The following is a 15,596-nucleotide window of genomic DNA, read 5'->3' on the forward strand; positions in this document are numbered from 1 at the left end:
CAGAATGACCTAAAACATAACTAAAAAGTCAGGGTCAGAACAAGCAGCTTTTTGGGGGAATTTGAGCCTCACAAAATCATAGGAATGGGAAATAGAAATACTTAATCCAGTTAAAGTCACTAATATTTAGAAAATCCCCTTTACCGAAGGCATATTTCCTTGATTTTAGTGCAAAAGCCTGTTTATTCCAAGAAAAACACAGAGAACTGTTGTATTGAGATCTAGAGAAACAAGCAAGAACCAGACAGACCTCTAACAAACAGCCCTTTATTGCCATAAAAATACTCTAGCCTCCCTGTTCCCCTGAATTGCTCCAGTGTTTAACTACAGGGCCCAAAAAGAAAAATGCCCTGCACGTCCCCCTTCTTTACACTTGAGCATTTTGGAAATCTCTTTCTTATTTGTCCCTACAGCAGCTTGTTAGAGATCAGAAGATTTAGGGTGGAGCCTCCTAGAGCCGGTTTAGGGTGGAACAAACCTTCATATAGAGAGGCCACTGATTCATTCTCACCATTGCTTGATGCAGTCCTCTTGATAAAAATGTGTAGAACACAACAGTCACTAGAAACTAGTTTGCACCTCAGTGCACAACGAATTTGACAATCACTGCAGGAGCACACTGCAGACAACCAAGCATCTTGGGCTTTGTTTCCAGAGAATCTTTAGAAATTACTATTAAGCATAACTAGTTATTTCAACTGTCAAAAATTGCATGTATGCAAGTTATATACTCTCTCTTTTTGGTTTGTTTGCTTGTTGTTTTGTGGTTTTGAGACAGGGTCTCACTGTGTAGTTCAGGCTGGATTTGAACTAACTAGCCCAGGAAGACCTTGAATTTGTGATTTTTCCACCTTAGCCTCCTAGGTGCTGAGATTACAGATGTGTGCCATTATACTTGGCCATCCTCTTTTTTTTAAATCCTTAAAATAATCCTGCAATAGAGGATTTGGCCCATAAAGTACAGATGAAGAAATCAGATGTAAAGAGATTAAGTGACAGCTATACATTTCAAAGGCAGCTAGCCTGACTCCATATTGTTTCCAATACTTTCCTTCTTTAAACCTCCTCAATGAGTTGAAAGCTGCCACCACCTGGTCACTATTTCCCAAATGTGAAATACTTGGTTATTCTGAGAACTGTACCTGATATAATATCCACATAAGCTAATTTTGATTTAACATTTTTTCCTAAACCTATTAATAAAAGTGCTAAAAATAGAATGGTGCTAATTAAACTGTTATGGATTAAAAACTGGAGGTCAACCTAGTGCCAGCTAGTTTAAATCACCATGGTGCTGAGTGTTGATGTTCCACATGAGGAAAGTTGCCAGCATAAATAGAGATGTGGAGAAGGAGAAGAGAGGCATGGAGGCATGGAGGGATGGGGGCATGGAGGCAAGGAGGCAATGTGGGTTCTCCTATGTGTTGCTGTTTGAGCCGTTGGTTCTCCTGGAGAAGCTCTGGTCCTCACAATGAGCATTGCTCCCTGGCTCCGGAGAGGAAGACATGTGCTCCTTATTATCCAGGATGAATTTGTCATGCTGGCTTCCTGGCTTGTACTCAGCTGTCTTATCATGGAAGGAGCTTGGGCCTCCCTGTTACTGAGGATGGCTGTGGTGCTTTTCAGGACAGCCCTGGTCTTTGCTGTGAGTGTGACATCTCGGCCCCAGCTAGAACCCTCAACATACCAGCATAGCTTCTTCACCCCACTGGCATAGACTTCCTAGCTTCCACCACTGACCTTTAGGCCTTCCCAGTGCAGATCCATAAAACAGACTGGCGTGAGTTCTTCTGGTGGGCTCTAGACCTCCATTTGGACTTGTGGGAGGCATTGTCATGAGCTCTGGGTCTTCTTTTGAACTCATGCAGGACATTGCTATAGAATTCAAGCCCTTGGCTGAATATTCTATGTCTGTGGTACTGTGGATAGATTTCCTGTAGTTTCTTGTGTTAACCCTGGGTGACCATCATAAAATAATATTATAAATTCCATGTCCTGATTCTGGTTATTCTCCTCACAACCCCTGACTACAACAAACATGATTCCTCACCCACCTCACCTAGCATAGCTTCTTCTACAGCCTCTTTTCTGCTGGTTACTACTGAAAACTAAAAGCAGCAGTGCAGCTTAAGCTGTCTTGCTGAGCCGGGTTTGTGGAAGGAAACGGCAAGCTGGTTTTTTGTTCCTAAAGTCTCACACACAGTACTACCGGAAGGACTTGTCTCATAAATGTTTTGTGACATGGACAGGAAATTTATAGTGGTACAACACTACAGATTTACTTTTGTAAGTAATCATCTAACAAAGCTATCACTGTATGCAGTTTAGAATTTGCTTGAGAGGTACAATCTTAAATAGAAGAAATGATATCAACAGGAGGAAAGACGTGTCTTCTTCCATTTCCAAGTAATACCTTTTTCAGTTTCGACATCTTGGTAGCAAATAGGACTTTCAGAGGTTTTTTTTTCATTGTGAAGGAGAAACCACCACAACTCACAAAATTATGCTAGAATGCCAACCGTGTTAAGTCTGGCTTGTTTTAATAATCTCACAGTCTGAATTTTGTGTTAAAGAAAAAGTATCAGTTTCTTGTGCTTGAAAATTGAGAGATGAATAGAATTTTTTTGTTGGTTATAGGAAGTTCTTTGGTTTGTCCTAGTGGGAAGTCATTTTTTCTATCTGAAGAAAATACTGATAAGTCTCACTATAAAATGTTTACCTTTCATAAAAAATTGGCAAGTTATTACACGTTATGTTTCGGTTGACCTTTAAACTTAGATTGCTCTAGACTAGCCGGAACAGGACACTGCAGTGACTTTAGATGCATACTCCCCTCTCAAGTGGGACTGGTGGGAAGCGCTTTGCCTGGGTGACACCGCAGACTAAGACCCAGTAGGATAGCCCAAACCAGATCCCAGCGTCTGGCGGTGCACCCTAGCAGTGAAGCCTTCAGTAGGTTGACTGACCTGGAGGGGCAGGCCCAGCAGAGCCCAGCCCTGTGTCTCCCTAGTACACTGCAGTGGGTGGGAACTCCTAGCCGGAGCAATTCAAACAAACTGTAACTGACAAAGCAAGAAACTGGGCCTCCTATATACGCTTGTATGGAAGGAACAAAAAGTATGGGAAGAGGGAGCAACAAGAAAGGGTCCTTGGCCCCCAATCCTAAGAACACTGATCCAGAAAAGGGAAATGCAGAGGAGAATGAAGACAGAAAACATGCAATATCAAACACAGCACCAACAGACATAAAGTGATATCTCCAGAGCCTCAGGGATGAGTTCAAAAGTGAAGTATTTAAGGACCTAAAGCAAGATTAAGTAGAATAGTTAGAGAAATGCTAAGTACCGCCCAGAAAAAAAACAGATGGTGGAATGGAAGAACAGAAAAAAAGGGGAGAATTGTTGGATGGAGAAAACATAGAATATGTAAAGCAGGTTCAAAGAGATTACCAGGAAACTAAAAACTCTATTGAAAGCTGGCATAACAGCTTGAAAGAAACTAAGGATAGATTTTCTCAACTGGAGGACAGATTTGTAATGTGGGAGCATGAAGTGAAAAATTTCTTAAAAATAACAAGAAAACAAACAGCAATAATACAAAGGCTTGAAGATGGTAAGAGGATCTATAACTTAAGAATTAAGACCATAAAAGAAGAAGTAGGGACACAAACAAATGAACTACAAAGACTATTCACAGAAATAATCCAGGAGAATTTCCCTAATTTAGCAAAAGGTAAAGATACTCAGATGTACGAGGCATACAGGACCCAAGCCACCTACAACCCAAACAGAGCTAAACCCAGGCATATAATAATCAAAATTCCAGAAATCCAATATAAGAACAGAATATTAAAATATTCCGTCAGAGACAAGAAACAGATCACTTACAAGGGAACACCCATCAGAATTACAGCAGACTTCTCGGCACAAACCATCAAATCATGAAGAGCATGGGGGGAAATAATTCAAGCTTTGAAAGATAATAACCTCCAGCCAAGATTGATATATCCTGCACAACTGTCCACAAAAATTGATGGAAAAACAAGGTGCTTCCGGGAGAAAGAGGAACTAGGGGAATTTGCAGCCACCAATTCAACTTTACAGAGAATACTGCAGGACATTCTAAAAGAGAAAAATACCAAGATTCAAGAAACAGTGGCAGAGAGGCCACAATGAATGGAGCAGAAAGAGAAATGAAGAAGACAAACTGACAACTAATGACAGAAAAAGAGCTCAACAGAAATGAGGCAGAGAAGGTTGGATGGTAGGAACAGCTATTTTGGAGAAAACAAGACATAGTAGGTAGTGCTGATTCAATATCATCGTGTTTTAAAGTCCCATCAAGCTTTTGTTCTTCTATTTCCATCAGTCTTAACATGTTGTATCTTATTGGATTTTATTATATGTGATAATATAAACAAAAACTTTTATAGACAAGGAGATTATACAGAAACCATTGTTCATTTTCTGTTAGTTGGTTCTAAATACCCTGTAATACTATCATTCTTTTGAATGGTTTTACATTGTCTTGATATGTTTGATGGTACAGTGTACAAAGTTATACTCAAAGATTTCAAGGAAAGAGACACTATGGTAACTACTTTTATGTGCGGGATATCTGGTAGAGAAACACTGTTTTGCTTAAATGGTTATGTTTTGACCTGTGCTGTTTTGTTGTTATGTCCTACTTTATCTCAATCTCCTTTTTTTATTATTTACTTTTTTATTTTTATCTTGTTAATTAAGGGAAAAATAAAGAATAGCAGGACATATTATAGTAACCCACTTTGATTTCCTATTAACTTGATTTGAAACCCTGTATTGCACTCACCATCTGGTTTTGACTGATTTTCCTCTATTCTGTTTTGCTTGATAGTACCAAGTTTGAGAGTATAGGCAGCAACTGTGAAGACAATAAGATTCATTATGATGCCCATTTTGGTTTGACTATTATCTTCTTTTGAAGTCCTGCAATGTCACCAATGTTTTGGTTTTATCGGTTGTATTCTTTACTGTTTTGTTCAATTTTATTATAACTGATGATATAGGAAATTCTTTTTAAGATAGCAAGAGGCAGTATGGCAACCACTGTTGATCACCTTGTATTCTGTTTTTACATTATGTTCTATGTCCATCCTTTTGATTTGACTGACTCTGTTTTGTTATGTCACATTTGGTTTTATTCTCTTCAAAAAAAGTAATAAGAACTGTGGGAGTAATAAAACTCAAAATGTGTAATTGTCATTGTACAAAAGAGAGGAAAAGAAAGTGCTCTAAAGGATATAACTGCATGTATATTTAAGTGTATAAGATAGATAACCATATTACTGAGTTTTGTTGGATCACTGAACAGAACTATTTGCAGTCTCACTGTTTAAATGTCCACTTTATGTGCTTTAATTTTGTAACTTGAACAACTATTTCTAAGATGACAATATGTAATCTATTAACTAGTGATTTCCTACTGTTTATTTTTTCTGAAATTCTTTATAACTTGTACCCTTTTTCTGTTTTTTTTTCTTTTTCTCCCTAAATAAAATGTAAAAGAAAAATAAACATAGGTGTACATAAAAAAAAAAAACTTAGATTGCCCTAAGGAAATATTTTGCCTATCAATAAACATTCTTGCCACTTTTTATATTACAGATATAATCATAGCCTTTGCAGATTGTCCTTTTGAGGAATGGGTTAGAATATGGGTATTTGGGAAACATTTTTTGAAACCCATTAGCAGTAGAAAGTATATCCATCAAGTACACAAATCTGATCCTGCTTAGTGAATGTAACAACTGAACACAACACTTAGATGGACATCTGTGAGAAAGCTTCATGTGCCATCCATGTCCATACCACAAAGATAACTATTATTTTTCTGTCATTCTAGATTAGTATTTTGAATCTATGTTTATGATACATATATGTATATGGCCTATAATTTTGTTTTCTTATACTTTTGCAAGGTTTTGGTATTATTTTGGCTTTATAAAGTGAGTTGCAAGTGTTTATTTTTTCTTACTCTCTGTGTTTGTTGTAACCTTCCTAAAATGTTTGGAAAACTTCACCAGTAAAGCCATCTGGGTTTGAATTTTTTTTTTGTTAAACTGTAAGACTTGATTGCTTTAACAGATTAGGATTATTCAATGTATTTCCTCCTATTCTTCAGAAATGGTTTTCAAGAAATGTTTTATCTATGTTGTCAAACTTATTGAAAAAGGTTTTTTATTAATTTTCTTTTATTTTTCATGTCTGTAAAAGCTGTAGTGATTTTGCATTTTTCAATTTTTTCTGTTTGATTAGTCTTTAGACATTATTAATTTTAATGAATTTCAAACTGAAGAACCAATTTTTGGATTTGTTTCCTTTTGTGTACCAGATTTTTTTTTAAATTGGACTTTGCTCTTTATGTCATTCTACTTTGCTATTTATTTCCTAGATCCTAAAGTCTAATTATGGTGTGACCATGTTGAGTTTTGTTGTTGTTGTTTGGTATTAATTCCAGCTGGGCTTCCTGAGTGTCTTCAATCTATAGGTCAGTGTCTCATAAGTTTTGGAAAACATTTACATCTTCAAATATTTCTTCACTTTTATCCCCTAGTCTCTCTCCTGGTTGCCAACTACAGATATACTGCTTAATCTTAGATGTTCCTTACTATTGCTCATTTTTTATTCACTCTGGAATTAAAGTTTCCTATATTTGGGTATAGACTCCTCCCAAATTTCTTCTGTATCCAGTCTGTCATTACCTGATCCAACTTTTTATTAACTTCAGATTTTACACATTTTAAATTTTTTTTTCTCCAGTACTGAGCTGCATATTAGCTCTGCCCTGAGCTACATCCCTGGCTCTAATTTTAGGATGTCCATTGGAATCTAATTCTCTGTTTGAAATTCTCTATTTTTTCATATGTTTTGATTTTAAAAAACATTAATAGGCTTTATTTTTGGCAGATTATACATACACATAACATACTCGAATCATTCTCCACATCACCCCTCTCCCCTAGTTTAACAATTTTGGTTGGTTTCAATGTGTGTAATGTGTTTTTGTCATATACCTATTATGTTTATTTACTTGACATATTTACAGTAGTATTCTTAAAGTTCTAGTCTACTGACCTGTATCTGTAGGTATCTTTAATGATTTACTTTTACTCCTGAATCTCCATTTTATTTTCCTTTTTCTTTATATATATTTACATATACATATGCATTTTGTGTGCTATACATTGAGTATAAAAAGACATAGTGTCTAAAATTAAATTTTTTCCCAGAGAAAAAGAATCTATATATTCTGTTAATTATATTTGATGAGGCAAATCATCTCCAACCAATTAATAATTACACTCATTCAGGGCTTACAGTTTTATTTAAGTACAGTCTGTGTATAAAGGACAGTACCCTTTTGGTTCAAGCCCTGCTTGTACACAATGAAGTCTCCCAAGTGTCCTTGGCTTTTTTCTCTTTGACTCTTAGTCCCGAGGTGGTGCATCTAGACTTTAAGTTCAGCCTTTTGCTTTCAGTTCCCAGCTGTATCCTCAACTGCTTCCAGCAAGAAATAGCACATTCAAACAGGATGCTCAAGAGGAGTTTAACAAAAGGAGTAACAAAAGGAATAAGTGCAAAAGTGTGAGTAGGATTAAGGGAAACTAAAACGGATGGAGACATTCTCTTAGGAGAGCACCACGTAGAAACTGTTCACATTCCTGGGCCTGAGTGGGAGTAGTTACCACACCTATGGCATCACTGTACCAGAGTGACAGGAGCTGTGGGGATGTTGCTAAGCTACATGACCTTGTAGAGAAAGAACTGGGAAAATAACTCTCATCCTTCCTTTCTTTGCTCTTCTGCCAGAACCCTCTCCATTTAAAAAAACCCAGTTAGAAGTTTGAAGACCAGAGAAATTATTGATGTAGTCCATAAAGGTCACCCTTTGGGACACAAAAGGATAAGATTTGATCTGGAGTGATCAAATAGAAGCACTGATATCAATTTTCTACTGGTGAATAATCATCTCAACAGATGGGATATTATAGGCCATGGTCTAGAGCGGAAAGGAAGCATATAAACCAGGTGCTAAATTAAAGCTCAGAGAAGAATGACAAGGAGGTAGAAAATAGAAGTGAATGATAGTGGAGAGTCTATCTATCTATCTGTCTACCATCCATCCATCCATCCATCCATTTCCAAAATGAGTATTTTTATGTAGGGAAGGAATAGTTGCCTGAAAAAGGCACTGAGTAGGTAAAAGGATATGAACCTATAAAACGAAGAGCAGAAAAATGCCATCTATTTTAGATGCTACCGAAGTAAGGTCTTTGTGGGGAGAACCAGGCACCAGTTATGGTCAGGTGTCAGTCAAGACCAGAGAGTAAAGGAAACTTTCAGCACTCACATTTGTTAACTGAAGCACTGAACAAAGTACAGGGGAAACATCAAGGTGCTCAGTTGAAGGATGCATTACTCCTCCAAAGTGGTGTTGGAAAGTATGATCAGTATTTTTGACTTCTGCAATGACTGAAGAATGTGTAGCATGTGAAATTGAGAAACCAGAAATGGTAACTTACTATAGGATTTATGACAATACCCAAAATGCTAAAACTTCTACTGATGATGGAAGGGGCTTACCTTTTATATCACAGAAATACCAGATGTGGTGTTCTTGAGTATCAACAGGAATGCTGATCTCACATTCTGGCAGTCACAGTGCCTTGGGCTTATGGTATCTGTCATGGTTTATGTTGGTGGCCCCCAGGCCTCATGCGTTTGCATTGTGCATTTGTGATTGTTTCATTGTCTAGTGCTTAGATTGATGGTGTCCATGCTACACCCACCTAGGGGTGGAGCCAGCATACAATGTAATGACTGAAAGAAGGCATCTCTCTCTCTTACTGGTTTCCACTTTGCTGTTTGTAGCCACCATGAACTGCAGTTCTGCCATGCCACCTTGTCTTAAAGCCAACTGAGTATGGACTAAAACCTCCAAAAACTGTAAACAATAAACTTTTTCTTTCCCAACTTTGGGCATCAGACATTTTTTTCTAAGTTACAAAAAAAGTAACTGAGACAAAATTTGGTACCAGGAATGGGGTCATTGCTATAACTATAACTGACCATGTTTTTTGAAAGGCTTTAAAAATGGCTTGTGGGGAGAGTTTAAAAAGGTTCGGACATGTTGCCTAGATGCAGAGAGCTAGAGCAGCTTAGGCTGTTCTATAGAGGAGATTCTGGTCAGAGCTCAGGAGACCAAAGGGCTGATAAAAAGCCTGATGATGAAGACCAGGCTTGGGAGGTTCTGTTGGGAAAAAGGACTGCATCGGTTGTTGGACTTCCCATGATATGTGTTATGGCTTGGTAAAAAGTTTGTCCACATTTTGCACATGCCCAGAGACTTTGCCTAAGATTGAACTTAAGGGCAATGGACTGATTAATCTGGCAAAAAATATTTCAAGGCAGTCAAATGTTGAGGCTGTGGCATGACTATTGTTGGGGGCTTTTAGCCAGATATATGTTGCAAATCTATAGCAAAAAGCTCAACAGGATAATTTACAATGCTGTGAATTTGGCCAAACAAGAAAAAAAAAACTTCAGTAAAGCTGTAAATTATACAGATAGAGCTGAGACTTTTATTGCTAAAAACAAACAAACAAACAAAACAGATGGCCAGGAGACATCACCCAAAAAAGTGGGTCTCCATCCTTTGGAACCTCAAAACTGCAAAAGTAAAATAATTTGCTCAAAAAAAAAAAAAAAAAAAAGCTTCAGAGTATCATGCCCAAAATGGCAACAGAGGCCGCCTGAGGTTCCAAAATGGTGACAACATAAAAAAGCTTTTCCTCACAATCAGATAAACAGATCCTAGTAATCCAGGCACTAGACCCCTACAGCAAACAAAAACAAAACAAAACACCCCAAAACAGCCTGGCTACTGCTCCAGCTGACAACAAACCTTGGTAACATCCACATGGTGTTGATTTTAGATATAAAAAACTACACAAATTCTGAGGATAAAACAGCTTCCACCTCCATTACAAAGGGCCTGGGAGGCCAAGCAGTGTGTCCCTAAGATGACAATTTATAAAAATATAAGGATAAAGCCAAACGTATAGTAAAAACTCCAAAAGTTTAAAAAAGCCAAAAGTGTAGACCATCCAAAAAAACCTACAAAAAATGAGCAGAGAGGTTTAAAAAAAAACAAAAAAAAGCAAGAGCTAAAATCCCTAAAAGTGCCGTGGGGGTAAAATCACCCAAGCCTTTTAGAGCTTACAACCAAATCGCTTCAAATGCTGAACATAAAACTCTAAAGCTTAATGTTCACCCTGCTAGACATTAGACTTGCTTTGTTTCCAATGCTTTATATTCCCATTTATAACTTTTAAAATGGTAATGTTTATCTTGTGCCTTTACATTTCAAAAATGTTTAACCTTGTTTCATTTATACAGGGGTTACAGTTAAGAGTTTGTCATTGATATCAAGAGAGACTTAAGACTTCTCAGCAATGCTAAAACTGTTAAGACTTTGACAACTCTTAGAGATGGACTAAATGTCTTTTATATAAAAGATGTACATGAGTCTTTGGGGGCCAGAAGTAAAATGTCATGGTTTATGTCGGTGGCCCCCAGGTCTCATGTGTTTGCATTGTGCCTTTGTGATTGGTTCCTTATCTAGTACTTCCATTGTCAGTGCTATACCCCGCTATGGGGTGGAGGCAGCATACAATGTAACGGCTGGAAGAAGGTGTCTCTCTCTCTCTCTCTCTCTCTCTCTCTCTCTCTCTCTCTTGCCGTTTTCTGCCTTGCTGTTTGCAGCCGCCACAAACCGCAGCTCTGCCATGACACCCTGCCTTAGAGCCAACTAAATATAGACTAAAACCTTCAAAAACTATAAAAAATAAACCTTTTCTTTCCCAACTTTGGGCATCAGACATTTTTTCTTAGTGACAAAAAGTAACTAAGACAGTACCCATAAGAAGAAGAGGTAACTGCTTTGGATAAGAACTGGGTAGTTTAGATGTGATATAGTAGGTGAGGGGGAGATCTTCATAATAATGAAATATTTTTTTACAACTGATTTAACACCTTTGTTTTTGTTCTTTTTTTTGTTCTTCATTATAAATAGACTTAAATTGAAAAAGTTTTGAAGTATAGATTGGTTGTCCTATCATTTAGAACTCTAAGAGGCAAAGCTGCACAGTCAATTCTATGAAAACCTCTGTTTTCTGTAGAAACATTTCAGAATGAACTGTTTCATACTGGAATTAAAGGTTAATCAGTGAGTTTTTAAGTGGAAAGGACTCTCAGAGACTACCTTGAGTCCCTGGCAGGCTTCTGAATATTTCACTATAGAAATATAAAATGTACTCTATTTTTGTCATTTGTGCCATGTAATCAAATGAATAGCTGAATACTTGAAACTTTAATTTTAAATGTAGTTATGATTTGTAGAAACAGTAGACTTAAAAGTGGACCAAAGAGTATGCAAAATGAGCAAACTGGCATATACTTCAACTCCCATTTATAAAGAAAAACTGCAATTTTCAGGTTTCAGTCTTGGAGAAAAGACTTCATCATCTTATATGTGATGCGGTTTTCTGGACTGCTGACATCTTCATCAAATTTGAGTGAAATTTCCTTTTCTTGAAAATGAATTGGCATTTTCTTGCTCTCCACACGCATGAGCTTCACTGCCAGTGGGCCCAAATCCACGTGTTCCTATAGGTGAAGAGACAAGAGGAGGAAAGGTTATCTGGCAAGTCAACCATAATGGATTAGGCTTATTGTGTTTGACCTTTGTCTGACAGATTTCATTGCCCCCTTGATTGTCTGTATGCTATGGAACACATAAAATGTAAGTTTTTTTTTTTAAACCACACCTCAAAAGATTGTATACCCAGTGGAGCATAGTAGGAAAGTTCTTCCAAAGAGCAGGCAGTAGGTCCTCTGGAAGCTCGTTTTTGTTCATACAAAGGGTTGAACCTAAGACCTTGTTCATGGTAGGCAAATGTTTTATCACTGAGCTACATTCTTAGCCCCCTTGTAAGAACTTTAATTGGTAGAAGAATGCTAACTATATACACACAGGCTGTCTATTGGTTAGGAGATAACCACAACAAAATTTTCTTTATTATTCAAGAACAAGGGGAAAGAATCTGAAAATTCCATTTTGACGATGAATAATATCGAGCAATTTTTCCTGAATATTTTTTCTTTTCACAGGATTCTTGGATATTACATAAATAAATTTACTACGTTCTGCCAGACTATGGTGTAAGATGTCAACAAACAGCTAGTTTATGTAAAATCCTACAGCCAACCCAAAATGGATTGAAGCAGCTCCGGCCCTTACATAGCATTCTCTCCTTTGGGAAGCCTCTCAAGCTACAGCCTTCACATTTGAACAGCACTTCAGCAAATTTTCCCTGAGTGCCTGTTATGTGACTGGCATCGTATCAAGTGCTGGGTTGGAATGCAGAGCACACAGACTTGTCAGAGAGACATACAGATGCCTTGGCATGTTGTGGGAATTATTAATATTTATTTGAATTTAGGAAAATCAAAGAATGAAAAAAGGAGGCACTGTTTTATTTCTTAAAATGCTTATAATTGTATTTAGTTTTTAAAATGTATAATTATAGAGCTGTGATAAATGTAAGACAGGAGAAAAAGGAAACTGATAGAGGTCTACCACGTTGTACACTATGGACTTGACAGTTTCACATCAAAAACTCAGAAAGCAAGAATGCCTTTTAGTAAACTCAATGGTGTACGGTTTGGGAATTTTGTATACAAATGTCCACTAGTCTGAGGTTATTAAGACCTCAGATATGTATGTGGATGTTTCAATAGCAAAGAGACTAGAATTTTATTGCTATTATTTTTACAGTGCTAGGAATCAAATTTTAAACCTCACACATGCTTGACAAGTGCTCTGCCACTGTGCCACATCTTCAGCCCCCAAATTTTAGTCTTTAAATGGTCACTTGATAGTAGAATTGTACTTGGTAAATGGTAGTTTATTCAGATTCTTCTGTTTTATATCCATCCTTCTCCCCCAGATGTAAAGTTGTATGTGAACTTTTAAAGTTCTGAGTAAGATGAAGAAAGAAAAAAATCAAGGATTCATGGGGGAGTGTGAAGTTACCAAAAGAGATTTAAAAGTCAAAGGCTTGATACTCTAGATTTGGATTTATGGTACTATATGTGCAATTTGTACTTTCAAAAAACTGGCCTGATACATATCCCACATACTCTTCTTAAATGTAATATTGACTGTCCTCCATGAAGATGCAGGAGTTATATTTCTTTTCATTAGTTGGAACTTGGAACTACATCAACCAATAGAATATGAGGGAAGCGATGATATCTGATTTCCAAGGTTGCTGTTCCAAACACTGACACTTTTATCTTGCCTGCTCTGGGAAGGACCAGGCACCATAACAAAGGGACACTCAAGTCACTCTTTGGAGAGGCCCATATGCAGAGAAACGGAGGTTCCAGTTTAGCCAGTATCATCTTGTGAATCACGTTGTGAGTCCACCCTGGAAGTGGATCCTCCTGCTCCCATTCAAACCTTCATATGAGGGTAACTCTACCCAACAAATGAGTGCAGCTGCCTGCAGACAAAGTGAGAATTGTCCAGCAGAGCCCTCCCTAAATTCCTAACCAACAGAATTTCTGAAGGTAAAGGTCTAAGCCACTAGGTTTGGGGATAGTTTATTATATAGTGTTAGATCACTTACATTGTATATTAATAGTGGAGATTCATAAAAGAATGTATGTAGCTAAATGTAGGGGTGAAAACTATCCAATGAAAGAGGAATGGTGGGTTTGTTTTATTAATAAATGCAAATAGAAGCTTTCAATGTCCCTATTTTAAGCGAATTTTTAGAAGTGTTCTCTTAGTAGTCAAAGTTGTGGTCTCATGAATCTTACCTTGAAATCCCCTTCATCTTCATACAGTAAATATTTCATATGAGAATCCCTAAACTTTGTACATGAGCTCTCCACTTCATTTGTCTTCAGGTGGTGGATGGTTCTGCCACTGTCTTCAAGGGTAAGCTGGACGGAAGTACTCTCACGTGATGAGTTCAATGTGTCTCTGCGTTCTCCTAAGGGTGGCAATTTTAACTTCTCTTCTGATGAATGAAAGAAATTATTTCTGTATATACTTGAAACAGGTGAAAAATAAAATGCAACACATCTTTTGCTACACTTTTAATTTCAAAGAGCTCACAGCATTAGAAATATAGAATTTATGGATTGATGTAAGAGGTACCCTTATTTTAAGAAACTTTAAATAATATTTTCTTCTGTCCCCTAGTAATTCATAGTAATCACTTGGATCTATATGTTTTGATATTTTGGTTGACTCATTGTGGTCTCAAATTATATTACTATAGGAAACACTCTGTCCCTCCTCACTGCCATCTATTTAATTCATTGTGAAACAAAGTGAGTTTGATTAGAAAATGAGACTACAGAGAAGAAAATGATTAGGCCAGTCATCACAAGAAATCATCACAAGAAAAGTCATCACAAGAAAAGAAGCCTATAGAAGATGATATGTATTTATTCCTGAATAGCATTTGCAGGTGGGGCACCTGCCCACCACAAATAATAGCTCTTTATTAAACTGAGGAAAAAATACACCAACACCATTGCAATAAAACATACCTATATAACTTTCAGCCAATTCCAAAGGCACTTCTTCAGGTGGTATTTCCTGTCCAGCAGCTTGCCTAAGATATAGGTGCCTAAAAGAACAAATAAGCAAAACAGTCTGCCAGTGAACAAATACTGTATTATGTGCTTACTAATGTCAATTTCTTCCCTGGATTTTAGAAATCTATAGAAAAAAGAAAATTAAGACATGGTTTCTACCCTTGAGCATACAGCCCAGTGGAGTGGCAGGCATACGATAGTATTTTACAGCAATTGTTTGTATCACACCGGGTAACATGCAGCATAGTGTGAGAATGCTGGGAATAGAAAGAAGCAGGACTGAATTAGCTTGAGGAGATCGAGAGGTTTCCTGAAGGGCATGGATCCCGAATTGAGTCTAATAATCAGGAAATGATCACCAAGGAAAATCTTGGAGTAAGGGAAGAATATTGCTAAATAAGAAAATAACACATTTAAAGTCCCAGAAGTAAGTGTGAGCATGACTTCAATTAGATTGCTTCTTCTGTAATTCAGGTGAAGATTGACAACACCCAGAATGGGATGGATTTGACATGAAAAGAAAGAGTGGTAGGAACCCAAGGTGTCATCTGGGTGCCGACTTTGACTGAATGACATGTTTTACTACAAGTATCTCTACTATTTATTGATCACTGTGATGTCAGGCAAGTCAAGTAGCCTTGTTGAGCTTATTTCCTTATTTGAAAAACTGAATAGTGGCCACCACTCCATGATTAAGTGGCTTGTAAATTATGTGCTTATAAAATGGTAGCTAATATAGTACCTACTCTTTGACCCCTGGTCTTAGGACAAGAGTGACACATTTCAACCTCAAACTCAGTAAGTTAATATTGCGTGCTTCTGTGGCTCTCTGTACCTGTATTTAATTCTGCGCTCTCCTCTTTATAATACCCACTGAAT

General features: G+C 37.3%; 1 protein-coding gene across 5 annotated transcripts in view; it reads right to left on the reverse strand.

Annotated features, from left to right (window-relative positions):
- Positions 1–11,393: 11,393 nt before the first annotated feature.
- The window catches only part of Ccdc83 (coiled-coil domain containing 83), a 54,372-nt gene continuing 50,169 nt past the window's right edge, over positions 11,394–15,596 (reverse strand). For all 5 annotated transcript variants that reach the window (XM_063256306.1, XM_063256307.1, XM_063256303.1 and 2 more), the window contains 3 exons: positions 14,670–14,749; positions 13,929–14,131; positions 11,394–11,708 (listed from right to left, as the gene is read on the reverse strand). In XM_063256306.1, coding sequence (XP_063112376.1) covers positions 11,541–11,708; positions 13,929–14,131; positions 14,670–14,749 — 451 coding nt within the window. In that variant the 3' untranslated portion in view covers positions 11,394–11,540. The remainder of the gene's footprint in view (positions 11,709–13,928; positions 14,132–14,669; positions 14,750–15,596) is intronic.

Source organism: Cavia porcellus, unplaced genomic scaffold (assembly GCF_034190915.1).
Source record: "Cavia porcellus strain 051 isolate PalLab524CR breed Dunkin Hartley unplaced genomic scaffold, mCavPor4.1 scaffold_9, whole genome shotgun sequence".
Taxonomy (NCBI): domain Eukaryota; kingdom Metazoa; phylum Chordata; class Mammalia; order Rodentia; family Caviidae; genus Cavia; species Cavia porcellus.